The sequence below is a fragment of the Aspergillus clavatus genome, genomic scaffold (assembly GCF_000002715.2).
Source record: "Aspergillus clavatus NRRL 1 1099423829796 genomic scaffold, whole genome shotgun sequence".
NCBI classification, from domain to species: Eukaryota; Fungi; Ascomycota; class Eurotiomycetes; order Eurotiales; family Aspergillaceae; genus Aspergillus; species Aspergillus clavatus.
Genome location: NW_001517103.1, coordinates 861,093 through 886,392, shown reverse-complemented (window position 1 = coordinate 886,392; position 25,300 = coordinate 861,093). Strand labels below are relative to the sequence as shown.

Below are 25,300 nucleotides of genomic sequence, written 5' to 3'. Positions count from 1 at the left end.
CTCAATCCATTACAAGGAGAAGAAGTCAGCCTTTGCAGATTAGCCACCGGGAATCAACTGGCTCTGCAATGTCCAATACTGCGGCCATGCCTGGCGGCCAGTGCTGGCTGCTGGCTGCTGGCTGCGATTGTCGACCGTCGAACAAGTCGATGGCCCACAGAACTATCAAGTAAGGAATTCAAATCACCTCACTAGAGAACTATGCTATGTGGACCAAAGTGATCATGTCACAGTCCGACTGTGGTCAGAGTCTCGGAATAAAGCCGAGAGAAAGCGAAACAAGGCGAATTATATGGAAGCCCGAGCCCCGATTAGTGGGCTTTGGGCATGGTATCCAATGCAGTGTGACGCATTGGGAGTTGGGAGAGGCAGAATTCGAGGAGAAAGAAGTGATAAGATCATACACTAAGTTGACCTGATCGACATACTCCGTAGATCATAGTCTTCATAGAGTAATGAAGTCAAAGCGTACAAGCGTACAAGGGCTTACAGTTGGCCAAGGTTAGAAAACCCCGGCCGAAAGTTCTAGCCGTGGTCAACTGCATCCCTTCAATTTAATCTCTCAAAGAGGGTGAAAGGATCGGCAGGAAAAAAAAGTCACTGGCAATGTCTCACAAACATGTGCCTTAACGCTCTGGAACGGATCCTTTCTCCGACCTCTATGATTCTATCCCACTCCGAGACCCTGGCATTCCCCATCTTAGAATTGCGAAGTTCTCCATAGGTAAACAAAAGAGGGTAGACTGGAGCAGGGTACAAATGCACTACTGGTCATAACCCTTACATCCGGAAGACGGACTAGGTTGGATCCCGTCTTGTCAGGTTCAGGACTGAGAGAGAAGACAAGCCCATGTGATGTTCTTCCCAGTCATAGCAAGATACGATACATTCGTTAGAAACGCTCAGGCAAGATCAACATCAACATCTAAACTCAACAAAGTGATCAAGGAAAAGGTTTGATGCCATGCAAGCACCCCTCCAGCAAGAACGGAGAGACGACGGGAAACAATAGACACCTCCATCTTGCTTGATTATTCTGCTAACTCTCCTCAGCCAGGCTGTGTGAGACTGTGAGACTGTGAGGCACAATATCCATGGGGATCAAAGCTCTAATGCAGTGAATGATGCGTCGCTCATGTACTGTCAGACTGGGATGTCCTCTATCTATCTAGTCAGTATCTACTAAAACTATCCCTCTATCGCAATAGTCCAGCCAGACAAGGCCACATGTGTCTGCTCTCCTTGCAATTCATGGCCTCACAGGCCCCCCCGCCCCCCCGGGCTCACCTTTCCTGTTTTCTTTGTTGCTTCTGGTGCAACGAAATTCTCACCACTCACACAATTCCGCCACCAGGAAGATAGAGACACGTCGCAGGGCATCTACTTATGTTTCGGCCAAGATTCGAACCAGGCCTGACTCCCGCCACATACTTAACCCGATAGGTATGTACTCCGTAGATAGATACCGGACAAACTGATATTACAAGCTCCAAGAAAAACATTTCTCGGACGAAGAGGACCGATCGATCGATCGATCTTAAGTGTTCGCACGCTTCCGCCCCTGTTGATGGTCCAGTAAACTTTCGTGATGCCTTATGTTGCCGTTGCAGATCACCTCTTCCGCCAACACCGCAGACGTTATGGACTGCGGAGGTTATGCCGCCTTCTTTATGCAATTATTTGCAATTGGCCCCAGTTTATCTGGTAGATAGACCTTTCTAGAGGGGAGGGGGAGCAATCCTGGCCAGGCATATTGAACGTCTGTGTGACTCTTTCCTCGGCGTTGATCGTGGGAGGGCGCTGTCCGCGTTATTATATCCTTTGTCTGCAGGGGTGTGCTGACCTATCTCCCCCCTAATCACGGCTTGGGGCGACGTGATGGGCGTCAGCTCCAGCATGAAGGAGTCAGCCTCGCGCTGATTGGGGCAGATTAACGCACCCGACTCCAGGAACGGGTATGGACGGGGCTCACTAAATTACTTAGAGGCGGATCTTCATACTCCTCACAAAAGGAAAGGACTGCCCGAATGGACTGGAACAATTGATTGACATCTTGCGGAGAGATCACAAGGCCGTCTGCCCATTTCACTGCGGTATGTAGTGTAGAATTCCATCAAATCGCCCCTTGCGTCTCGCGGTTCCGGCGCATGCATGTCCTAATTCTCATTACTCGAAATAGCCCCAAAGACACCAGCTCACTCATCCAGCTGCTGTCGACTCACAGATCGTGGCCGCCTCGTCGAGCGCCGTCTGATCGCCAGCCGTTCCTCCATTAGTCTGCGGTGGTATGCCTGCAGGGCCGCGAAGGTTTCCTCCGCCGACAGGTCGGGTGCTATCTGGGCCGCCTGCAAGTGATCGACCAACACAGAGCTGGCATGTCTGGAAGGAGGAGTTGGCCGTTGAAAATCAGGTGGTACTTGCACCGTCGGGCACGGCGTCGGGAGCGGCTCCTCCTTTAAGCCTGGAGACACCCGCCACACGACTGTCACGACATGGTAGTCCAACTGACCCGGACGGACCTCGTCGCGAAGCCATCGCTGCTTTCCCAGGATAGAGCTCCCCGTCCACTTCGACACGGTCATGTCGGCTTTGTCCGCCGTGAGAAACTGCCCGTCCCTGCGACGGAAGAACCAAGTCTCGGCCGCCTGGTTGGCGATGTAATCGATCTCCCCCTTGCGGCGCTCGATACTCTCGAAATCCATGGCAAACCGCGTGACACTCGCCGGCAACCGAATTCGATTGACCCATGGTGCTTGGATAGACAGCGGCTGATCACGTTCCCACCACCAGAAATCAGTGTAGCGGATCGTGAGCGTGATGCTTCTGGGGGCGAAGTGGCTCATATTGAGAAGATACTCCATCCGAACTCCATCTTCGAGGGCCCAGAGTTGCGCAAATATCCTGATCCGACCAATACTCGTCTCGCCATGGATACTGTGGATCAGATTTAGATGGTCCTGGAATGAGAATCGTACGTCGGGCTGTCGATCGTGGGAAGTAAGATAAAACGAGTGCTCGGCACTAGCAAAAGGCAGGAACCAGGCCTCACGATAGATCCGCTTGCATGTTCGGAGAAGTTCTGTGCAAGTACGATGGGGGGCCGTATAGCCTGGTCGTGTCCAGTATGTCTCCCTACTATACGGGCGGTCGGTATCCTCGAAGCTCGCGAGGGCGTAGGCGAAAATTTCATGTCGAATCTCGGGCGGTAGGACGGAGAATAGGGAACTTTGGTCTTGGTCCAGAAAGGATGTGAAATTGGGAGGATAGACAGATGGTTCGGCCATGGTGTTGGGAGAGAGTGAGGATCGGAATCATCGCCAGAGGAGGGGGGGGGGAGTTTGGCGCTTCTTTTAAAAGGGAAAAGGCAAGGCGGGGGGGATGGATGAATGGCAGCCTGGTCGCCTACTGTTGCCTGCCATCACCACCATTCAAAACCCAGGCTGCAGACAGAGACAAGCTTTTCTGGATCTGTACGCTGCTCGTTGCTCGGATATTTCTTTGTTAAGGTCCATTGCCCGAATGGGCTCATTGCCTGCACGCTCAACGACTCTCCCAGAACTGTGCATCGATCGCGATCAGCCGATTGAATAGCTGATTGCGCGCCCTCATGCCTGTCAAATGATACGATTCCTCGCTCTCTCCTCCGGAAATGACCAGTCCATCTGCGGCCTCTTTGCTTCCTGCCGTCAACTCCACAATCAACTTGCCCTTCCACCCCAGCCCCTCCGTCTTCTTCAGCTCGTGTATCTCCGACACAGGGATTTGAAACAGGACAGCGCTCTTCTTCTGATGCTCTAGCTTCAGATCATCTATCGCAGAAGCCTGCACGGTCGTAAAATACAACACGGGCGGCTCCTGTGACGAGTCAATCACCGCCGTCCCCCGTTTGCGCTGGAACTTGGCCTCGAACTTGAGCGGTCCACTTGGGGCAGCGACCCAGACTTTCTTCTGGAGCATTTCGATCAGATTCCGCGTGTGTGCCGAGTTTGCGATTCGCATGGCGCGGTCGAATGCAACATGGCTCTTGATCGCCGTTGCGATCGTGCGGCGGACGAATTTGAGCACCTTCAAGAGCCATCTGCGTTTCGGTCGGCTTGGAGGAGTTGGGTTGTCAGAAGTCACATCGAGTGAAGCAACTGGAATTGCATCCAGCTTGTTTTCCGCCAGCGTGATGAGGCTTTGTGCCTTTCGGCCGATCAGCGATGAGGACACGTCCTCCGACGAGGGTGGCGGAGGCAGTGGGGATGAATTGATCTCTCCAATCCGAAGAAGCGTCAAGGTCAGCTGTGCATTGGTGGGAACACCTTTCAGAAGAGTCCTACTCCTTGTTAGCCAGGATCGATCGCGGAGCAGCAGACATACTTTTGCAAGTCGAGGTGCTCTCTCCAGTTGGGAATCTTGCGGTTGAGGTAATCCACGGCGTGTGTGATGATCGGACCCCCGAAGAAGCCCAATCCGATTGCAAAGGCGGCAGCTTTGATGATAAGATGACTGGACACGATGACAGAGGCGAGGCCAATAGAGACGAGAATGCCCACGAGGCGTAGACGCGGCACAATCGCCAGAAATGGGGATGTCGGCGAAAACACACTGCCAGCGTCAGCATCGAGTCCCCTCAACATGGGGGAAAACACAACTACTTACTTGCCGAATTTCTCGTAAACATCCGTAATATTGCTGATCGCCCTCATCGCCTGGTCTGTACCCCGTGCCACTTTCTTCTTCATCGGCTTCTGCGTCTTATCTTCCGCCGCATCTGCCGCAGCTGCAGCATCAACGACATCCTCAATACTCTCCGGCTCGTCGACTTTCTCCGCATCCTCCGGCACAGCTTGACCATACTTCCCACTTGCGCTTTGCACGGCAATGGTGGCGACGCTGTTGACGAGATTCTGCGCCTCCCGCTCGGCAGCTTCGCCCTTGTAGCGCTCCGGCACACCAGTCACACTGTCCTTGTCCCCAGCCCCGGCCGCAGCAGGAACCGTAGCCATCGCAGGGAAAAGCAGCGGGCGAAGTCGCGGGCTCAGAATCAACGCAATTAGTAGCCCCGAGAACACAAGAAGAATGATATCAAGCCACCACGCAACAAAATAAACCTGTAGTCGTTAGCCACGATGATTCCGATCGGTCCATGAACCTGTAGATCCAGTCCTACTGTACAAAACACCGCCGTGCGTCGCGGCTCCCTCCATGAACGCAATCGCGCCACATGGCGGCAAAACCCCATCACTCCGATCACAACCGAGGTGTAGAACCGTTCGATTGTCATCCGCAGCTTCTCCGGAGGGAATTGCTCGTCCTCCGCGCGGTTGAGATCGAGGTCTTCCTCCGTGGTGTTGGGCGCGGCTTTGACATGGTATATTTGCTGAACCGTTAGCCAGCCAGGCTGCACGGTGATGGAACATAGGTGCGACTGTACCTTGTTAAACCGCCGGACGAGCAGCCAGAGATCCTCGTTGGCGAGACCCGGGGTTAGGGTGTCGGCGGGATGCCGCTTAGGTGGCTTCCTGCCAAGATCGACAGCCTGGAGTTCCTGGGTAGGTTCTGGGGGTGGTTGTGGGGAGACATCGCTACCATCGTGATGGAAATCTCCCGGCATCTGTCTTTGATCCATGCTGTATGGATTCGGGGGTCTTTTCGATGATGGAGAGGTGTGGTTGGGACTTGGGACAAGTTGGGAGATGTCCAGATAAGATCTGAAACTGAAACTAAAAGCGGCTGTGGAGGAAGATCGGCCGTCATGCGGCTGTGCCTGGGAGATTGAATTTAGATGGTGAAAATCAGGTTTATATTGATGAGATTTGAGCATTTAATCTATATACAGATATATAGAGATATATCTATATTGAGTAGTGGAAGAATTCATATGAGGAAGATGGTATCCCCTGTGCGCTATTTGTTTACAAGTGTGTGGTGGTGTTTTGATCCTTGCATGGTATATATTTTAAGGCATCACAGAATACTCTCATCAGGACTCGAGTAGAAATATAAATGGGTTTCTCTGATTCAAATGAAATCATATTTTCATCTTCCCATGTAAAAACACTAATAAGTTGAACATCCCCATCAAGAAAGCCAGGAACATCCACGCGTTGAAGCTGATCAAGGTGAAAGAAAATATATATATACTATCAACAAGTTTAATACAAGAAATCTACATGAAATGGTTTACGAGGTTTTCACCCAGCCACAGGACGACACTAGAGAAGCATCACAGATAAACATAGCAGAACGGCCCCCCAGTCGTGTCTAGAAGCTCCTTGATCTTCTTGGGCGGCGCCAGAGCACTGCTCATATCCACGATATCATTCAGAGTGGAATTGGGAGGGTCCGGAGTCAGACCGGGGAGAACGGTCGGGCCCTCGACGACGTACGTGCGCTTCGCGGGGTCCTGGTTCTGCCAGGTCCAGAACGCACGGTCGATGGCGGAATGGTGCAGGAAGAAAGCAGGGTCCCCGGGAGAGGCGAAGAAATCCTGCAGATGCCATGTTAGCGAAAAAAAAATTTGTCCTTTCGAATATAAAAGGGAGGGAAGGGGATACGTACACCTCCCGGATCACCGCCAATGGTGTAGTGGCCGCCGCTGTGCACACCGAGGAAGCCGTTGGGGAAGTCACCCTGCATGGTATTCTGGAAGTCCAGGATGTTATTCTCCTTGGTGATCAAGTCCACCACGTAGTTGGTTGTGGTCCACCGTGCGGCATCCTTGGAGATGTCGCGGCGCAGACAGCGGGGGTTATATCCCAGACCGCTGCCGTTCTGGGCGACGACGCCGGGGACCTTGAGGCTGGGGAAGACGGGGCCAAGGTTGACTTTCCAGCTATTCCAGTTGTCAGTGATGAATGCTTCCTGCAGTGCGCGAGAAATACTCACTCCTTGAATGGGCCCGCCTTGACGCAGCCACCACCGTTTCCGGGCTTGAGGACAATACCCGGCGCAGCCTCGGTGCCTTCGTGGGGGATATAGGCTCCGTCGCCGGACATGCTGTACTCGGAGCCGTCGAAAATGGGCGAGTTGAGCGGGTCATCGGCGTACTTGTTCCAGGCCCAGTAAGGTTGGTAGCCGGTGTAGCCGCACTCGTTGCGTAGAGCTTGCTCATAGGCCCAGGTGAAGTAGCGATGCCATGTCAGGAAGTTTCCCTGGAGTGGTTCATCAATAAAAAATACTTGCATCCGGGAGGAATCACACGTACAGTGGCGTGGATGACCCAGGTCTGATTAATGTGGACGGCGACAAAGTCATCGTAGCGGTTGCGCGCACCAGGAGCGAATGCGGGATCCGACTTGGAGGGCTTGGAAGCCAAACACTTCACAGCGTTGATGTACTCCTTCCGCTCGGCTCTGGTAAGCGAGCCCCTACAGATGATCAGGTCTCAAAGTGATGACAGGTTTTTTATTAGGGCCGTGTAGAGGCCATACCATTCTCTTCGAATTGCAGCAGTAAGAGGGGTGCATGTCTTGCTGGCTTCGGGGTTCGTGTAGTGGTAGACAACCTGGTTGACCAGAGCCTTTCCAGCCAACAGATCCCATTGATCGATGTTGAAGCCCAAAGTAGGCGTCACAGCAGCCAATGCTGTAACTGCAGAGAAAATTGAGAGCCGCATCCTCGTGCTGTGATTGAAAACAGAGAAGCAATAGTGAAACTGGATGAGAATGGAAGAAAGCGAGGGAGAGTTCTGTCATCAACATTCCTATTTAAACGGGGTCTATGAGACTATGACAGCAGACAATGCCGGACCTGCATGGTTAGTCTGAGCCGAAAGCATGACGGTGCCAGCTTCGCTTCAACCTAGGGGATGAACTGGTCGAATTAGCTCTGTTGAATGGGGCCATGGATAAGCATGTAGCCTTGAAACTATCGGCAAGCAGACCGGTTAGTTTAAACAAGGACGCATGCAACACAAATGCACGACTTTCCAAGGATACCCTGAGTACTAGATACTACAATGTCTTTATAGGATTGTTATTGTATGTTGTTATGCAACCGTTGAGCTGCAGCAATGGCAGAGCTGGGATTGAGTCAGGATTGACTCCCTGGTCGCTCTAGGGCTTCGGCACACAGCTGAATCTTGAGCAGGAGACTACGGCTCTGAATGGAGAAACACTAGATACACTGACAGGGGACGCCGGGACGGGTTGGGGAGTAGCCTGGTCCCCCTGCTTCCTGGAGGGACGAATCCCCTCCCTGACACGGCATGCGTACTACTGCTAATAACATTTTAGTTCCTGGCCCGTTTAATATCCGCGAGGAATCGGTCTGATTCTGGCCTTCTGGGTTGTCACTTGTAATACGACATATTGGCGGACTTTACATGGTCATTGTTTTCCAGAATGCAGCAGACATTGACAATGGCATTCTTGGCAAACAGCTAACGTCAAAGTTCACAGAATTCGGAGTATTGATGGAAATGGCTGAACGCCCGCAAAGAATTGGTAGGATTGACCGGGTTCGGCGGCGGTTCCCGCGTCCCATCGCTCCCTGTGTGACTGTGATGACCTCAATGGCTAACTACGTGGCTCTCTGGTCCGTCTCCAAGTCCAAGGGGCTCCAAGAAGCCTCACTCAATCTTGACACTAGTCAATCCGGACGAGCTGGGCCGCTGGCTGGAGTCGGGACTAGATATCTACGGAGTAGTAGATCGCTAGAGATTTAGCTGGACCTGGAATGGGCCCGCTTGACTCCGCTTGACTCGCTTGGGATCTATTTAGCCTGATCTAGCTAATAGTAGTGGACAGAATTTGATCTCTGTAAAGTGTAATAATGTCGTGGCCCGTGGGCGATTAAGTGAGTTTTCGCCAAGTGAGTCTAAAACTTCACTTATACTGAACGCAGTATGGCGGTCCGACATTAGGGGTCACAATGGAAACAAATTAATGCTCGCCACTGGTCAATTGGGCCTGGCGCGGCATCTATCTCAAACTTAACTACTGCACCTAAGCAACAGCGTTTTGATTAATCGTGCCATATCCCGTACTTTTTGTTGTACGGACAACACAACCACCAAGCCCGTTGGCTCTGGAAGGTCTATTTTACCGGACAGAAAAGAGATTTCTTCCGGATGAGACCCCTCGGATTCGACTGGACCACTCTCTAGACAGCGAGAATGCTAGATGGCAGTCGATCCATCTCGATTTTGCTGCATATCAGAAGTCGTCCTTGGAGAGTCGATGCTGAGGACCCGCATGGAGTCACTTGGACTGTGCATCCGGATCACCACGATCATCCTTTTCCAGTTCATGGAGAAAGCAAAGCACAAGATATGATCAAATTATCATACGACAGTGAGTTAGTCACTACTACTCCACCGAGTCTATCCTTACCTCCCGCACTATCGATGATCCTACAAGCGCAAATTGCAAAAGGTTTCCTATGCGGCCGAAAGCCGGCAACCGTCACTCGCAAGCCCGACGCATGAATCACGCCAAGATGCTGTATATTAACCTAACTTCCTCTATGGCCTATGCAGTCTTGCAGTTGGAATCCCTGTCGATCTAGTCCGCTCCATGCGACATGTTTTTTCCCACATTTACCCAAAACGAAGTCATTTCTCCGTGCTGGTGGGAGAGGGAGGATCCCACTCTCATATCACATCCGCCGTCAGAGGACTCGCCCATGTTCCTATCATTATCCGTGGTGCCTATGCAGACAGCATCTCAACCATGCGAAGGCCACGGCTTAATGACCGATGCTACCTTCCAGAATCCAGGAACGACTCGCAAACCGGATAGGCGTCGAAACTATCTAGATAGAGAGAGCTTCCTCACGCATTCTGGCTGTTTCTCCTTTCGGCATACTTGCACAACCTTGCACAATGCATGTAGTTTTCTCGGTTACTGCAGCCTTGGCGCATATAGATTAATCAGGAAAAGGGTGGTTTATACGGGCCGCAAGTCTTCCATGCGATCTCTTGTCGCATCCTCAGGACTTGTCAATGTCCGGACCTATTTGTTTCTAGCTTGCCCTGTAGTACTGTTCATAAGAGCGCCAGGGCCCCGGATCCACCCATACTGGGCTTGTTATGCATTGAAGGCTCTAGCTAGATACTTATTGCCCCTGGTCGCCCGTAAGCTTGTATCCGTCGACTTGGAATTCTTGTTGGTTGATCGTCTATTTCTCCTGTTGATCCCTTCTCAAGCTAACATGAATGATACCCACGAGATGGGAACTGCCTAGATAGATCTTGAACAGCAGATCATCTAGCCCGAACGTGTACCGTGCGTGGAGGGATAGATAAGTCCCGTCATGGAGGCGTTCGAACGCTTGATGCCACGGCAGATGCCGGAAATGGTTCTTGAGACGAGGGGCGATACCACGGCACCTCAGATCCTCACCACCGTGGGCATTCTGACTGGCTTATCGGGCTTGTTGGTCGTCCTGCGCTGCTATGTACGACTAGCCATCCTTCGCAGATTCGACATCGATGATTGGATCATGATCCTCGCGCTGGTGAGTTTTGTGTGCTCTCAGTCAGGCGGCCGCCTTCTTCATACTCATGCGACTCCTGGAGGCTTGTGCGTTTGGTGTTTTAGGATGCTTCATCGGTGAGACGGAACACGGACTGGGCCATTACAGTGCAGACATAGGTCTCAATGACCGGATGCCATTGAACAAGTATATGTTCTTCCACGCCATCATCATTGTGACCGGCATCAGTTCAGTCAAGATATCGCTCGGGTTCTTTCTACTGCGGTTTACATCGCAGAATAAGGTCCTGAGGAAGATCCTGATTGGGACTCTGAGTGAGTTTCCGATACAGAGAAGGAAGACATTGGTTGCTCACTTTTAGCAGTCTTCCTGGTTATCTTCACGATTAGCTGCTGCTTGAGCATAGTATTCCAGTGCTATCCAGTCAGCGCGGCATGGGACTTTGCGCAAAAACAAACAGCCACCTGTTATTCCATGCAGACTTATCTCGCCGTCGGCCAATTCAACAGCGGTACGTGAAACTCGACGAGCGAGCAAACGATCAGACTAACACAGTGTCTCATACAGCCATCAATATCATCACGGATTTCGCCTTTGCCACGCTCCCCGTCTTCATGTTCTGGAACATCCAGGTGAACAAGCGGACTAAAGCTTCCCTGATGGGTATTCTCGGCCTCGGATACTTGTACACCCACCCATAATCCATTGCTCATGCCGCCATCAGAGGAGCTGACCGGTAACCAGTGCCTGTGGTGCTGCGATTGCGAAGACTGTTTTCCAGTCGCGGGTCTTTGACGATCCCAATGCTTTCCGGTACGTGCACCATCACTCCGCGGTACTGCAATTCTAACCTTAGTCGCATATGATAGCACTGCCAAATTCCTGATTTGGAACTGGTCCGCCTTCGAACGATTGTTCTCTTTGCCAACCACAAGACTAACGGATTCTAGTATCGAATTCAACGTCGGGATCCTCGCAGCCTGTTTCCCTACCATCAAACCCCTCGTCAAATCCGTCATCGGCAGCACTTGGAGCTTAGCTACCGGGTCTCGCCCCCGAAAACGCACCACGAATGCATATTACGCACACTCCTCCAGCCACGCGATGGGCTCGATGGCACGCAGTCGGATCGATCACGAGGCGCAGAAATACAATGTCCGCATCGATGGAATTCAGTCGTCGCTGTCAGCATCGGAAAGGGGGAGTGAGGAGAATCTGGAGGCGCAGAGACATGTTCACCGCTTCTCATCGCAGAGAATCCTGCGCACGACCGAGGTTATTGTGCACACTGAGGGGGGTAGTGATATGGGAGATCAGAGTATAGGACCGGTGCGGACGGTGGAAGACCGAATATGATGTGTAAGGTAGAAAATAAGTTTAAATACCTCCGTTACATTCATCGTTCTGATTATCGCTGTGATCAGGGATGACGATTTTGTGTGACATGGTTCCAGCGGCCGTCTAGTCTCATCTGTTGAGTTACAGATGGATCTTGTACGATGAGAATCCTTTGCAGGACAAGCGTTCGGCGAAAGACTCGTGCAAAGCTACCTATGAAGCATGGCTGAAGGAGCAATAGGGGCTGTTCTCGATGCATGCTTGATGGATTAGCTACAGCAGGAGCGTTGCACGTGACTACGTAGATACTCTCGTTCCTGTGCCCAACAGGGCAAACTCTTCGCGATCTTTCAATATTCCTACCCGCTCTAATATACTCCGACCGACCAGGCTCTCTGCTGGAATGCCCAAGGTGTAGGCTATACCTCTCCAGACTCCAGACCACTGGCAACAGGCAAGCGGTAGCGTTGCGGCCTCAGGCCTCAAGGGGGAAGAAAAAATCACGTGACCGAGTTTGGTGTTGCTGGCGCTGCTCCAAGTCAAAGTGGTGACCAGGTCCCGAGGATGATGGACATTCCAGCATTCTCTAGTTGTAGGCCCGCAGCAGCTACTAACTAGCACGCGTGCTGCGTTCTGCCATCCATCGCCCCTGGAATCAAGTCAACTTGTCTCATCGGAACGCGAAATCTTTGATCAGTGGGGATCACCGTTAGCTGACAAATACTAAGCGAGCCAATCCCTGGAGGCTCCAAGTCTTGCACGTGCCGTGCCATCTGCCTGTTTCCCAATAACTTCGATCTTTCGATCGACCCTCAGATCGCCTCAGATCGACCTTCACTCCTGATCAGCTACGCCACCCAGGTCGCCGGTTAGACTGCTTGAACCACCCCGACTGGGCCCGATGGAGACAGGGTATGCGGAGACGGCATACCATCATCTATTCTTAGAGTTTCTGTATCTGGTCGCGCACCGCGCAGTTTAAAAAGTCACGTTCTGCGCACCACCGGCGCCATGGGCGATGCACTCAGGTTGCCGGTGATTGCTCCTGCCTCTCGTGGCAATCGCCGAGTCGGGACAATGTTTACATCCCAACGCCGCCGGCATATCGCGGTGACTGCTTGTCTGGAATGTCGCGCCAAGAAGCGCAAAGTAGGTTCCGCAATAATGTACCCACACCCGCCGGGCGGTGTTGACTCTTTCTTGCTCCCCTCCCCCCCAGTGCAGTGGGACGAGCCCTTGCGTGGCCTGTGTACAATTGGGCATCGAGTGTTTACTTGACGCGGAAGGGACCAGCCGCCGGTTACTAGGGACTAAGCGCCGTCTAGCAGAGATGGAGGGTAAGAACTTCTGTTTGAAACGGAGGGTGGAGTCACTTGAGAATGAGATCCATTCGATTCGACAACATCTACCTACCTCGGTGACAGCGCAGGTTGGAATACGCCCGGATTCACCGATCGGTGCTATTCAGACCAACCACGTCTTGGTCGAGGATCAGGACAGTGAGATTTGTGTCCGCAACCCGAGCGAAGAGGCAGTATCAGCTTCCTCACTCGAAGTCGTGACCGATTTGGTCTCAGTACCTAAGGATGGTTCCCTTGATCAGTCAAAAGAGGATTGGAGCATCCTCTTGGCTTTGTATCAGAAAGTCCGCGACTGCGCGCCGCAGGACCTGTTACGGGTGGTTAATGCGATCCGCAGTAGCACGAGTCCAAGATCAGCAGCCGAATATCTGCAAGAATCGGCTCTGGGTCAACTTTCCGATGCCCACGTTGGGTTGACAAAGCTAGCCACAGAATATCAATTGATGAACTCGATGAGACTTCCGACTCTCTGCGAAGAACCCATCTTCTCCGTGCCTGCAAGGCCATGGACCACTATTACGAGTAGTGATCGGTTAGTGTCGCATCTGCTGTCTCTATACTTTACTTGGGATTATCCCTGTTATAACTGGTTTGATCAACGTCTATTTCTAGCTGATATGATAGGTTGTCATTCGAGGTTTTGCTCCCAACTCCTTGTAAATGCTGTATTAGCTCATGCTTGTGTAAGAGGATATTCTTTTGTTTCCGTTGATCCCACCTATCCTGACGGGCCCCTCAGCTTTACTCCTATAGTCTTCGAAGACCCTGGGATCGGTTCAAGGAGATGGACATGTGTATTCGTTTTCTGTCAGAAGCACAAAGGCTGCGGATTGCTGATCCGCAGCCCAGCCTCACCACCGTCCAAGCATTGATGGTGATGAATCTCACCTATAACTGCTTGGGCAAAGACAAAATTGGCTGGTCTTGCCTGGGAGCCGCCATTCGCATGGCAAATGAGTTGAAGCTATACGACCCACTGTCTCCTGCCGCTGGCGCCGGGTACGATCGGTCTGATCCGTGGAATAGAGCACGAGCGGCGACAGCTTGGGGTCTGTTTGAGTGGCAAGCGTAACTATCATTTTTTCTCCAAATTTCTTCGCTCGGATCTGATACTGTTCCAGAGTAGCCGCTGCCGTGGTTCATGAAGCTCCTCGGGTGCAAAACGCACCTTTCTATGATATTCCCCTTTCAGATTCCGAGGTTCTCGACCAGCGCCGCTATTGGCATCCATATCCTTTCCGTGTACCCGTCTATCCCTCAGGTGTCTTCTCAACTAGTAGAGCCCGACTAGAGCTCAGTGTTATCATCAACGAAGTGACGAAGTTCATTCTCGATGCCCCTGTCGCCGCACCTTCGACGGATGTCTTCATGTCCTTGCATGCTAGACTGACAGAATGGTTGACTGACTTAAGATCCGGTCTTCAACCTTCGAAAGATGCACCGCCTCGTGTATTCATGATGCAGTAAGTGTGCGTCGTTAAGGATATTGTATCGCATTGCTCATTTTCTTAGCCTCCATTATCATCTCAGCGTGGCTGGGCTCTGCAAACCCCTCCTCACACCAGAAATAGAACCCGAACCACACCCCTCCGTCATCAGCATCTCCGACAGTGCCAAGCTTGCCACTCGTGAGATCATTTTTCTCTTCAAGCAGACTTTCGGCTGGAAGTCCGCCTCCAGCTTCCTTAACCACGCTCTCTGCTACGGCGCTTTCAACGCCATCCCCTTCGCCAAGACCGACGACCGCTGGCGTCGCTCGCTGGAGACCTGCATCAACGGTCTCTGGTATATCTCTTTTTCCTTTCCCGTGTGCAGATACCTGCTCCGCGCGATCCAGCACGCGCTCTGCGCCGCAGGATTCGTCGATACAGAGCTCTCTCCCGAAATCAATCGGATTCTTCGCTACTTCACCAGAAAAGTTTGGAAGAAATCACTCCTTGGATCTTTGCAAAGTCAGTATTGCATCATCTACGATACTCAATCAAGTGCACGCACGGTGGAGGATTTGCTTCTGTCAGTGGAGAATCTGTCATTGGATGATATGCAGTAATGAACCAACGGATTTTCCTATGGGCTGGTGGAGGTTCATGGTTCTGTGTACCATATGTACTATCTCTCAGCATACGACCGAGACGATTTTCTTGCACATTTATGAGCTGTTTATGTAATCTATATTCAATAGGATAATACATGAATCCTTGAGGGAAAATAGCAACCCGGATCACGTGTATGTTTGGGTCTTGTGGGGTTCTTGGCCCCTTAAGGCATCACTCTGTAATTTGGAGTGTCATCCTAGAACATAAATAACAACAACAACAACAACAATCGACAAATCCGTCCCTCTTGATCTACAGTGTCCGATTTATATCAACTCTTGTTTTTGTCCTCATCGAATCTGCACCGAGACGGGTCGAAATGCACCCGTAGAAGATCAATACAATAACCCCGCCAAGGCGAGACCTGCAGCCTCAACATGGCCTCTGCCCTCGAGCTGGGAGACATCCTACCAACATACAGGATTGATCTCGCTCTGCCACCAGCGGAACGGTACAAGGCTGTCGCCACGCTCCACCGCGACGACCTCGTCGCTCTCACGAGCATCTTCGATGGCCTCGTGACCAGCATCGCGCCCAATGTCTCTCTGGCCTGGGTGAAAGGCGTCGCGCGCCTCCTCCTGCGTCGCGTCTACTCATCCGAGGAAACAGAGGAACTCCGCGGCATCAGCCTCGTAACGGGCATAGAAATGTACCTCATCATTGCGCTGAATGTCCTCCTCGACGTCATGATGGGCTGCACGAGCGGCGCGGCGCTGTCGAAGCGCAGCGACGGGGCGCGCCGCATGCTCCATTTCCGGACCCTGGACTGGGGTATGGATGCGCTGCGCCGGGTGCTGGTTCAGTTCGAGTATGTGCGGGCCCCAGACGTTGAGAGCGTGCTGGCGACGAGTATCACGTACATTGGCTTTGTGGGTGTGTTGACGGGGGTCAGGAGGGGGTTGAGCGTGTCGTTGAATTTCCGCCCGAACCATGATGATAGTGGGTGGCTGAGGGGTCTGAGGTATTATGGGAGTCAGGCTCTTGTGTTGCTCGGTTGGAGGAGGTCGATTTCGTCGGTGTTGAGGGGGTATATCGTACCGACGGATGCTATGAGGAAGGGTTATTGGCGAAGGGTTTTGGGTTGGAGAGTGAGGGAGGCGTCACAGGGGGGCATGTGGCCTACGCTGCGCAGTATCTGTGACGAGATACTGCAGACCCCCTCCACGGCAGCGTATCTTATTTTGTGTGATGGGCGCGAAGCCACTGTGATTGAGAAGGATCACCGGACTGCATTTTCGGACTCAAGTTCGTCATTCATCGTGGCGACGAACAGTGATAATCTGACGCCACTGGTGGAATCAAAGGACGAAGATACCGAGATGCTGTTCGGTGCGGCATTGGGCACAGGGGAGGCCATAACGATGGCAGATTTCATTAAAGATAGTAAGGAAAGGAGAGCATGTGTGCAAGCGCGCTGGGATGAAAAGGTAGCGCAGGCGCAGCTAGTAGCTCGCAGTCGGAAAAGGACAACTGCAGCTGCACGTCATGATCCTCTGCGACGAACACGATCATCTCGACTGCATGAAACAAGCTCATCGGTCACCTCGCCATTAACCACATCTGAAGAGACTGTGGTTGATGCAAGCGAATCGCTAGAGGTGACCGCCTCGCCGGATGAGATTATCGCTTGGACCGCCGTATACCCTACCACAAACGAGATGACTCATTTCGCCGCCGTCTTGGACCCAACTGAGGGAAAAGTCCTTTGGAGTCGACGATTTGTTGACCCTTTGGAGTTCTGAAGATTGGTGATTACCCAGAGGCGTGTCTCATGTGGTCTTTTGAAGAATACCAAACCTCTTTATTCATTCAGCGATAGGCTACAATAGCTCATGTAGGGACTTCACATCTCCGGTCAAGACCTTGCTGGGCCATTCTAGCCCCTCGGCCCAAACCGGGCCCAGGTACTCCTAGACAGATTCAAACACGAACCAGCCGCCGTCGCCAAACATCCATGTGGGGAAGGATGGCATAATAAGCTAGGATGATGAGAGCCTCGGGGCGGCGCTGCATCAACAAGTCAATATATTCCGGAAGGACAAGGACGAGCCATGCAGTTGTTCCATGGATATTATCAGGATAGTTTTGAGTGGCGCGTATTGCATTCGTGGCGGTCTGCAGCGACTCGATTGCTTGTTCGTAGACACTGGTAAGCTCGAGGCCCAGTTTCACGGCCTTGACAAGTCTCAGCAGATGGCTATACGACGGCCCAAGGTGTCCATCGAATTTGTACAGCATTTGGCCATGCGATAACATCGACCGCAAGACCGATCTGTTCAAAAGAGGCCAGGCCTTGGCACATATTGCACGAAGCCCGCGATACACCCGAAGGAAGTGCACAAATTTGTCGGGAAAATGAATAAACTCGTTCTCTCTGTAGATGAGTACGTCACAGAGTGTATGAAGCCCAAGACCAGCCGAAAATAAAAACAGTGGGACATATGTTTCTTCGTTTACCTCTAGATCCTCTCCCTCGAACATCGCTCATGCATGGGTCTGCAGTGAAGCGGCATAGTATCGGTAGTACTCCCGTCGCTCCGCCCGCTTGATGCTCAGATGCAGCGCGGCAAAGGCAAGCATCGCATTGACCACATAAGGACACGAAATGAGGTACGGCATGATACCGAAAGACGATTCCTGGTTTTCGGTCTTATCAGGCGAGGGTAGAATTTCCGTGCAGAAGTGATGAGAGAGCTCAATGTGCAACACATTGCCGGGTGGATCCTGGGACGTGCCCAGATGCAGGCCCGGGCTGGCAAAGCCGGAATCATTCTGAACTGGGACGGATACTGCAGGACACGCTGCTGAAGGACTGCGCGTATCTGCCGTCCGAGCGACGCGAGTCACGCTGAGTCCATACTCGCACACGCGCTCCAAGACCGAGCAGTTTGAACATATCGGGCGTGCTTCGTTACACTACGAGAGGATCAGTCTCGGTGAAGTAGTGCGTTCCGGTGCACGTGGTAGACTCGAGCCGTACCTTGATATGTCGCCGTTTGTATTCTAAACAGCCGTTACGAGACTTCTTATGGGTTCTTCGCGGCATGGTAATTCGACATGATGCATGTTCTAGGCTCCTGACGACGAATGGGACGGCCGTCTCTGTACAAGAAACCAGCGTGGTCCTTGCCCTTAAGAGAGATGAAAATTGGCACTGCCTGGTGCTGAGCCTTGAGCGGCAAACCGGAAAACAGACAGTGCGCGTATGCACAGACAGCCAAAAGATGATCCACCGCTGACTCTATACGCGTATTCAGATCCTACTAAGGGTCCAAGAGAGCACCATGGCTATGTTTCCATCGCTCTGACAAGTTCTGGATTGCTATTTGAATCAGGCTGCCCTTTTTCTTCTCGCACCTGGAGAGTAGAGCTTGGAAGAATATAATCTAGCACGCCCACTCCCACCATGGCTCGGTTCATCAGCACAACCTGATCGCTTCCCTGGCGATGGTTGCTTCACCTGAGCATATCAGCAATGGCAAAACTCGAACCATACGCGGGAGTTTACTACCTATGGGTGTATCTGCCGTCTATATCCGCAGCAGTCCTCTTCGCCGCGTCGGTATACATGGTTTTCGGCCGTCTTATCCGCAGCATCGAGGCGGAGAAATACTCGATCGTCCGTATCAACTGGCCCACCAGGACATTCGTCGCGAGCGATGTTCTCTCCTTCCTGGTTCAGGGGTCCGGGGCCGGCCTGATGGCAAGCGGATCGAGTCCCACCACAGGGGGAAACGTCATCATCGGAGGCCTGATGATCCAGGTAGTGATGTTTGGGCTGTTCATGGTTACCTCAGTCGTGTTTCAGTTGCGGATGAATCGCGGTTCGCGTGGTCAGATCTTTGATGCGGGCGTACCGTGGAAGACGCACTTGCATGTCCTTGATGCAGCCAGTGCGCTGATTATGGCCCGGTCGATCTTTCGGGTGATTGAATATGCTATGAGACAGAAAGTGTATCTCCTCAGTCACGAGTGGACGTTGTACATCTTCGACTCGCTGTTGATGTGGACGGCGATTGTTAAACATGGCCGTGTGGTTTCCGGGGACGATTCGCACGCCTGTATCAGAAACGCATGTGCTGGGCATGGTCAACGAGAGTGATCAACATTGAGGGTTCTCATGGAAATTGCAGGCTCTGATAGATGGGTTTGTGTCTCTGTTTCGGCGTTAGTGTATTGTTTAATAGACCGTGCAAAGAGATAGAAGATCCGTATGAGCATTCTCCGGCTGCATTGATGCTTGCTATAGATGGGTTCTTCAAGTATCTGATTTCTCCAAGCAACGGTGTTCTCTTCGATGTGGTGTGGTGGTATTCCCTCGTGCTGGTGGTCATGTACCATCGTCGAGTGATCAAACCTTCCCAGTACGTAACTCTATCTGGACTCACTTCCCCCCTCATCTCGTCTGGTCTCGGCTTGTCTCTCTTACTGAGTGCTATTGATCGGAGCGGTGTGTATAGAGTTAGCTGGACTCAACAGAGTTTTAACACCTTGCAGACATGGGCGCCATTTCGCTGCAGCGAGTCTGTCTTATCGAGAAACAGCACTGTCACAGTATTGGTGCCAGAAGATATACCATGACCAAGCTGGAATCAGTCTGTTGGAGTGATAATGTGATCCTGTAGCAAGACCAAATAGTCATCAAGAACCCGTCATTGTCCCGATGGGCAAGCCCAGAGAATCCAGGATTGTGAAGTGGATAAAGCCTTGCTTATTCGTCCTTCGTAGGTACCTAGGTAGTACCTACTACTACCTAGTAAGGTAGTCATATTCATCTGGATGGATTCTTTCCACACCACCAATCAGGATCGGGCATCAAGGGGGGCGGCAAGTGGATCTGACTGGCTTGAGTTGTGCGGGGTTAGCGTTACACAGCTTCAGGAGGGTGGGGAGCTATGGCTGGTGATTGGCTGGTGGTCCAGTGGGGGGTGGCACACAGACTCTCAGAACTTGCATTGAATGGACCAATGGTGTTACTCCACACTACTTAGGCACATCCCACAAGAAGACGAAAAGGACGAAAGGTACATGGAAGGTAGTCCTTCCCTTAGGTACCTAACTACTAGGGAGTTAATTAAGGTACATCCAAAGTCACTACTGGGAGATCCGGCCGAAGCCCTGGTGGATCTGGGGTAGAGACCCGCCCCGGCCGCGATGTTCCTGAAGAGAAGCTCTTCGATATCAACAATAACGGGCGTTTCCTCGACTACCTTACTATTATTTGACATTCATACTGGGTCTACAAGGATAATGAACAGGTATCTCGTGCTGGTAGACGGGTTTAGTAATTATGTGGCTTGATGTAGGCTGCGTCTCCTTGCCCAAACCTAGTACTTGCCCTTCCCCTCCCTTTTTCAGCTGCAGTGAACTCCATGATAGGTGTAACGTATGAGGTCAGAGAGGCACAGCCCACGCTCGGACTATCTACATCCCAGGACCATCCAAACCCCTCAGATATAGGCAAATAATATTCCTTCATCGTTTATTAAAGAAAAGGTGACAAGTCACATATACAAAACTCCCATCCCTGCCAGCGTACAGCTGCAATGATCGGACCATCCAGGCCAAGTCCATCGCCCAAACAAAGGAAAAGCAACCATCATAATAGTCATCAGAAAAGAAAGCAAGACTCTGTCTAGCTACAGGTCATCCGTGTACTCCGTCAGCCAATGTAATAGACAATCCCCTCTCGCCAGGAGTACGAATCATCATGAAGTAACCGCCCAACTATCGAAGCCGACTCATGTAGCGCAGGGTGAGGTATACCGCGCCCATGGTCGTGTACATGGCACCTCCTGCTGTAACCCAGACGGGTCTGTGCAGAGCAAAGGAGGTCTGCACCAGGTTCGCTCTGGTTCTGGATTTCTCTGTCGGGTGCAAAGGTCTTAGTCGTCTGGGTAGAGACGACGCTTTTACGTCTACTCAAGCAGCGAGGTACGTACCTGTCTTGAAGAGTCTGTTCCGTAGAGTACCCAGCTGCTGTCTGGAATAGCCCGAGACAGAAGAGGAGATGGACGAGAGGCTTTGGAAGATAGGCGTTGCCGACATTTTGATTCCGGAAATGGTGCTGGGGAAGATGTGATCACTTTGGTTTGTGGTAGATAGAAGAATGACACGTCTTTGCGAGATACATAAGAGAGTACCAAGAGTCCGTTGTCCTCTATATATATCTATACCTTCTCCTTCTCCCTCGTCATCCTGATGCGGGGTAGTCACACGACAGGGACTGCGACAATGAATATGGATGTACACGACTGGTGGCTATGGATGGACTCTGTGCAGTCACTGCCCATGGACAGTCGCCTATCCCTGTCTGCCTAAATGCCCTCCAAACCCTGCAAGCTGGTAACGATTGGGCCTCGTCCTCGACTATCAGTGGCAATCTGGGGACGGGTAGAGGATCTAGGATGCTGATGCGCCCATCAAGGACACCTCATATAAATGCGAGACTAGTATGCCAATAGGATATGACAATCCTGCATGATCCATGAGTATTAGCGCTCCTAGTGCCATGAATAAAGTACTGCCCTGTAACAGGGCTTCAGGTTAGGTTGAAGAGCCAGCACAGTGATGATCAGAGCTTATGATAGGTTTTTCTCCCATGCTGTGGCTATAACAGTACTCAGGCTACCAAGGATAGAGGTACCATCATTGACATAGTTAGATCCATAAGCATATTCACAAAGGCTGGCTCTGAAGGTCTTTGAATGTACCCACCGGCATCGCATGGATATTGCGACAACGCTACCTAATCAAGTTATGCAACAGAACCGTTAGAGGTAGAAGTAGTCCATGCTTGCCTAGCACAAGTATGATAGTATCTACCAGATGGTGGTTGTCGAATGGCTCTGTACGAAACTCAGCGGGTCATTATCCTGTCTATCAAAGGGCCAATCATCACACTGGTTGAAATAGCGCTTCTGTTCAGTACCTTGGCAATATCAATATTATTGATACTAATACTATTCACGTTCAAAGCTTGTTCAACTGCGCTTTACTCTGTTTCTATATGCATCATGCCATTGCAGCTCGCCCCTGGTCTTCATGAAACTTTGTGTACAAGCTACCCTTGGAGGCGCAGGTTGAGGGCTCTAGATGCCGTGTGACAAGATTTAGCAAGGTATTTGCAGTAGGTGCTGAACATACGTAACCGCATTATTAAATATTGACTGTCTATGGATCCATCCATTGGAAGACCCTCTCCTGTGTAGTATCTCAGATAGCCCACTAGAGAATAGGCTCAGGAGACATATTCGATACTATCAGAGATTCTCAAAAGAAACGTTGGGCTAGTCACTTCAGTCAATATCAATAGCAGGCACTACCTCACAGAATTTCTCGAATGGAGCTTCCACCAGTCGCACGAAAAGGAGATGCTTTCGTGTTCATGTGCTTTGAAGACCATCAAATATATATCCACCACCGTCGGCTGATAGACTGAAATCAACCAAGATTTCAGTTTCATCATACTAACATACTGTATACGTAGGTTATTGTTATTAAGTCAGCCTAACAATAGGACATCTTGACATACTCCATACTTATTGTCGGCTCCGATAATTTTCCTGCGATGCTGCAATTGAAGCGTTGGAAAACGACCAATATCACGTGATCTCCTTATCTCAAACTCAATCCGCGACACGAGCGTGCTTTGTTAATGTGACTGACATCATGAGCACTTCAGCACCACGAGGGCGCGTGAGAATCAAAGGCGCCGCCGATTACGATGAAGCCGCATACTGGGACACCAAATTTGCGACAGGGAAAGATGCCGGTGAATGGTTGAATTCCGGGGACATCCTTATCGATGCTGCGTTGTCCGAATTGAACCGTCGCCCTCATCCTGACGCGACCCCGCGCGTCTTGCACCTTGGTCCAGGTATTTCTACCTTGGGTACGAGACTGTGTGAGTTGTTTCAGGGGAGAGGGTGGCCCGGGAGCTGCATCGTGGTGAGTGCTCTGCGGTAGCTGTGTTCTAGGAATTGAACTGATTGAAACCCTGTCGAGTAGAATGCGGATTTCTCTGCCGAAGCTGTCCGTCTTGGTCGAGAACAGGAGGCGAGGAAGGAACAAGACCAGGCAATGAAATGGATCCAGGTTGATTTACGGTCCTGGGGTGATGTCGCCGGCTTGTGTCCCCATGGCCCGTTTGACGTTCTCCTCGACAAAAGCACGAGCGATGCCATTGCAACGTCCCCAACAATGACTTTATCTGCCTTATCTGATAAAGCTTCCTTGTGCCCGTCAGTAAGGGAAATAGTGGAGAGGAATGGAGAACTCACACTATCACCAGTGGAGTTACTGGCTTTACACCTCGTCCCACTGACACTAGAGGGCGCAACTTGGATCGCGCTTTCATACTCGAGTACTCGCTTCGACAATCTCACTTATGCCGGGAAGTATTGGAATCTAGTATCACGGACGCCAATGACAGCGCCAAAAGGTGAAACGTTCACATCCGCGTATACTCCGGAGGTGTTTCACTGGGCTTACGTCCTTCGACGAACATGACCATCGTTCCAGACTACCTTGCACGAGCGAAAGAGTCAACAAGATAATGCAGGAGCCTCGATCTATTGGCCTATTGCTCAATCAGATCGATATACGAGCCAGCATCCAGTAATACAATAGATCTGCACTGCACCACGGTCCCTTGGACCATCTCCATGCTGCAGCAATGAAGCGCCTTTGCAGGAAGTTCAAACTATGGACCCTGTGCATTCATCACCTAGATACGATTTTTTGCGGAACACGTAGATATTGTCCATTGGAGAAGAGGTGAGCAAGATCTCGTCTGTACTACTGCCTGGCCAAGTGATTCGCCAACTCTTCGATCTCATCCGGCCCCAGAAGACCAAGCTTCTCTCTCCTTGTTGGTGCCTTCGAATCAAAGAAGGGCTTCTCGGCCAGTGACGTTACCCTTGTCCCATGACGAGGCTCGCGTCCTTCGTAATCCCAGCTAGCATTGTGGATGGTGATTCTTCGCATGGTCAGATACCGCAAGCGGAGATAGTATGGGTCATACACGAAACTCACCTATTGTCCCACAAGGCGCTTGTTCTGGGTGTCCACTTGAAGCGGAGCTGGATGTCAATGTTCTTCTCATAAACATCAAACAAATGCCCTAGAATGACATCGCTCTCGGCCTTGTCAAAGCCTACAATCTGAGTCGTGTAGCCCCGGTTCACCCAGAGCGCCTTCCATCCCGTCGCAGGGTGGACCCGGACTAGAGGATGCTCCCTTTCCACATGTCTCGGCCCTTCTTCTGGATGATCGCGGTCCAAGTACGCATGAGCAGAGCGATAGATCGCTGTCTTGCCGTCGATGATCTGACGGAAAGCAGGGGATAGTTTCTCATAAGCGGCATATCCGCTCGCCCAGAGCGTGTCACCCCCGATACTGGGCACAGTATCATTGTGAAGATGGGTCACTCCAGGGGGCTGGCGCTCATGGACAAGATCCGAATGCCAGTGCGCTGCTCCGCCAGGTCGACGAAATGCTGCCGATCTCTCTGCCGCCGCCAACGCTGGCCACAAGACAGTGACACCGGGGACGCCCGGTACTTGCGGTACTTGTGGCTGAACGATGATCAGTAAGACTTTCTATTACCTCAACAGTAGGGGAGGAAGACGTACATGAACTTCAATCTCGCCATACCACTCACCCAGTTCCTTCTGCTGCTGCGGTGAGAGGTCCTGGTCCCGAAAGAAGACTACGCTTCTCTCTGCAATCAGGAGCCCTAGCTCGTCTTTCTGTTTGTCATTCAGGTCCTTGAGTTGCAAGCCTACGATCTCGGTTCCAATATGCTTGGTAAGGTGAATCACTTCCTTCGCTGCTGACAGGAGCGCCTTTTTCTCTGGGTCGGCGCGGGTTCCTGGGTCAATGTGTTCACGATCGTAGTTCCGGATGTTGTAAACGTCGTCTAGATAAAGAGGCCGGGCAGGACGATACGGATATCCGCTCGACAGATCGATCCCCGCCTTCTCGAGTCTATCACGAGCGGCCGGGGGGAGAGGAAGAGTCTCTTTTCTCGGCTCCGCGACGTCAACAATACGGGGATCTATAGCAACTGGAGCCATG

The 25,300-nt window shown here is 51.6% G+C and overlaps 10 protein-coding genes and 1 pseudogene across 10 annotated transcripts, besides 1 other annotated feature; 5 read left to right on the top strand and 6 right to left on the bottom strand.

Annotated features, from left to right (window-relative positions):
• Positions 1–2,195: 2,195 nt before the first annotated feature.
• On the bottom strand, positions 2,196–3,284 carry ACLA_063670 (uncharacterized protein; the record flags this gene model as incomplete). Its single annotated transcript, XM_001273823.1, has 1 exon — positions 2,196–3,284. One exon carries the CDS (start codon positions 3,282–3,284, stop codon positions 2,196–2,198), a length of 1,089 nt encoding a protein of 362 aa, XP_001273824.1.
• Positions 3,285–3,540: 256 nt separating this feature from the next.
• ACLA_063660 (uncharacterized protein) lies at positions 3,541–5,614 on the bottom strand (the record flags this gene model as incomplete). Its single annotated transcript, XM_001273822.1, has 5 exons — positions 3,541–4,318; positions 4,363–4,590; positions 4,645–5,096; positions 5,156–5,365; positions 5,420–5,614. 5 exons carry the CDS (start codon positions 5,612–5,614, stop codon positions 3,541–3,543), a joined length of 1,863 nt encoding a protein of 620 aa, XP_001273823.1.
• A 597-nt stretch (positions 5,615–6,211) lies between these two features.
• On the bottom strand, positions 6,212–7,603 carry ACLA_063650 (tyrosinase family protein; the record flags this gene model as incomplete). Its single annotated transcript, XM_001273821.1, has 5 exons — positions 6,212–6,475; positions 6,547–6,820; positions 6,874–7,139; positions 7,193–7,355; positions 7,419–7,603. The coding sequence occupies 5 exons, from the start codon at positions 7,601–7,603 to the stop codon at positions 6,212–6,214; spliced, it is 1,152 nt and encodes a 383-aa protein (XP_001273822.1).
• Positions 7,604–10,242: 2,639 nt separating this feature from the next.
• ACLA_063640 (uncharacterized protein) lies at positions 10,243–11,781 on the top strand (the record flags this gene model as incomplete). The annotated part of the gene is made up of 6 exons (XM_001273820.1): positions 10,243–10,446; positions 10,508–10,739; positions 10,790–10,936; positions 10,993–11,110; positions 11,170–11,238; positions 11,376–11,781. The coding sequence occupies 6 exons, from the start codon at positions 10,243–10,245 to the stop codon at positions 11,779–11,781; spliced, it is 1,176 nt and encodes a 391-aa protein (XP_001273821.1).
• Positions 11,782–13,093: 1,312 nt separating this feature from the next.
• ACLA_063630 (fungal specific transcription factor domain-containing protein) lies at positions 13,094–15,174 on the top strand (the record flags this gene model as incomplete). The annotated part of the gene is made up of 4 exons (XM_001273819.1): positions 13,094–13,807; positions 13,864–14,192; positions 14,246–14,587; positions 14,637–15,174. The coding sequence occupies 4 exons, from the start codon at positions 13,094–13,096 to the stop codon at positions 15,172–15,174; spliced, it is 1,923 nt and encodes a 640-aa protein (XP_001273820.1).
• Positions 15,175–15,426: 252 nt separating this feature from the next.
• Positions 15,427–15,449: a microsatellite.
• Positions 15,450–15,597: 148 nt separating this feature from the next.
• On the top strand, positions 15,598–16,962 carry ACLA_063620 (uncharacterized protein; the record flags this gene model as incomplete). The annotated part of the gene is made up of 1 exon (XM_001273818.1): positions 15,598–16,962. One exon carries the CDS (start codon positions 15,598–15,600, stop codon positions 16,960–16,962), a length of 1,365 nt encoding a protein of 454 aa, XP_001273819.1.
• An 80-nt stretch (positions 16,963–17,042) lies between these two features.
• ACLA_063610 lies at positions 17,043–18,266 on the bottom strand (annotated as a pseudogene).
• Positions 18,267–18,695: 429 nt separating this feature from the next.
• ACLA_063600 (RTA1 domain-containing protein) lies at positions 18,696–19,322 on the top strand (the record flags this gene model as incomplete). Its single annotated transcript, XM_001273817.1, has 1 exon — positions 18,696–19,322. One exon carries the CDS (start codon positions 18,696–18,698, stop codon positions 19,320–19,322), a length of 627 nt encoding a protein of 208 aa, XP_001273818.1.
• A 1,625-nt stretch (positions 19,323–20,947) lies between these two features.
• On the bottom strand, positions 20,948–21,268 carry ACLA_063590 (uncharacterized protein; the record flags this gene model as incomplete). Its single annotated transcript, XM_001273816.1, has 2 exons — positions 20,948–21,087; positions 21,163–21,268. 2 exons carry the CDS (start codon positions 21,266–21,268, stop codon positions 20,948–20,950), a joined length of 246 nt encoding a protein of 81 aa, XP_001273817.1.
• Positions 21,269–22,891: 1,623 nt separating this feature from the next.
• On the top strand, positions 22,892–23,731 carry ACLA_063580 (uncharacterized protein; the record flags this gene model as incomplete). The annotated part of the gene is made up of 2 exons (XM_001273815.1): positions 22,892–23,170; positions 23,231–23,731. The coding sequence occupies 2 exons, from the start codon at positions 22,892–22,894 to the stop codon at positions 23,729–23,731; spliced, it is 780 nt and encodes a 259-aa protein (XP_001273816.1).
• Positions 23,732–24,019: 288 nt separating this feature from the next.
• On the bottom strand, positions 24,020–25,299 carry ACLA_063570 (TauD/TfdA dioxygenase family protein; the record flags this gene model as incomplete). Its single annotated transcript, XM_001273814.1, has 3 exons — positions 24,020–24,200; positions 24,257–24,798; positions 24,856–25,299. 3 exons carry the CDS (start codon positions 25,297–25,299, stop codon positions 24,020–24,022), a joined length of 1,167 nt encoding a protein of 388 aa, XP_001273815.1.
• Position 25,300: the final 1 nt, after the last annotated feature.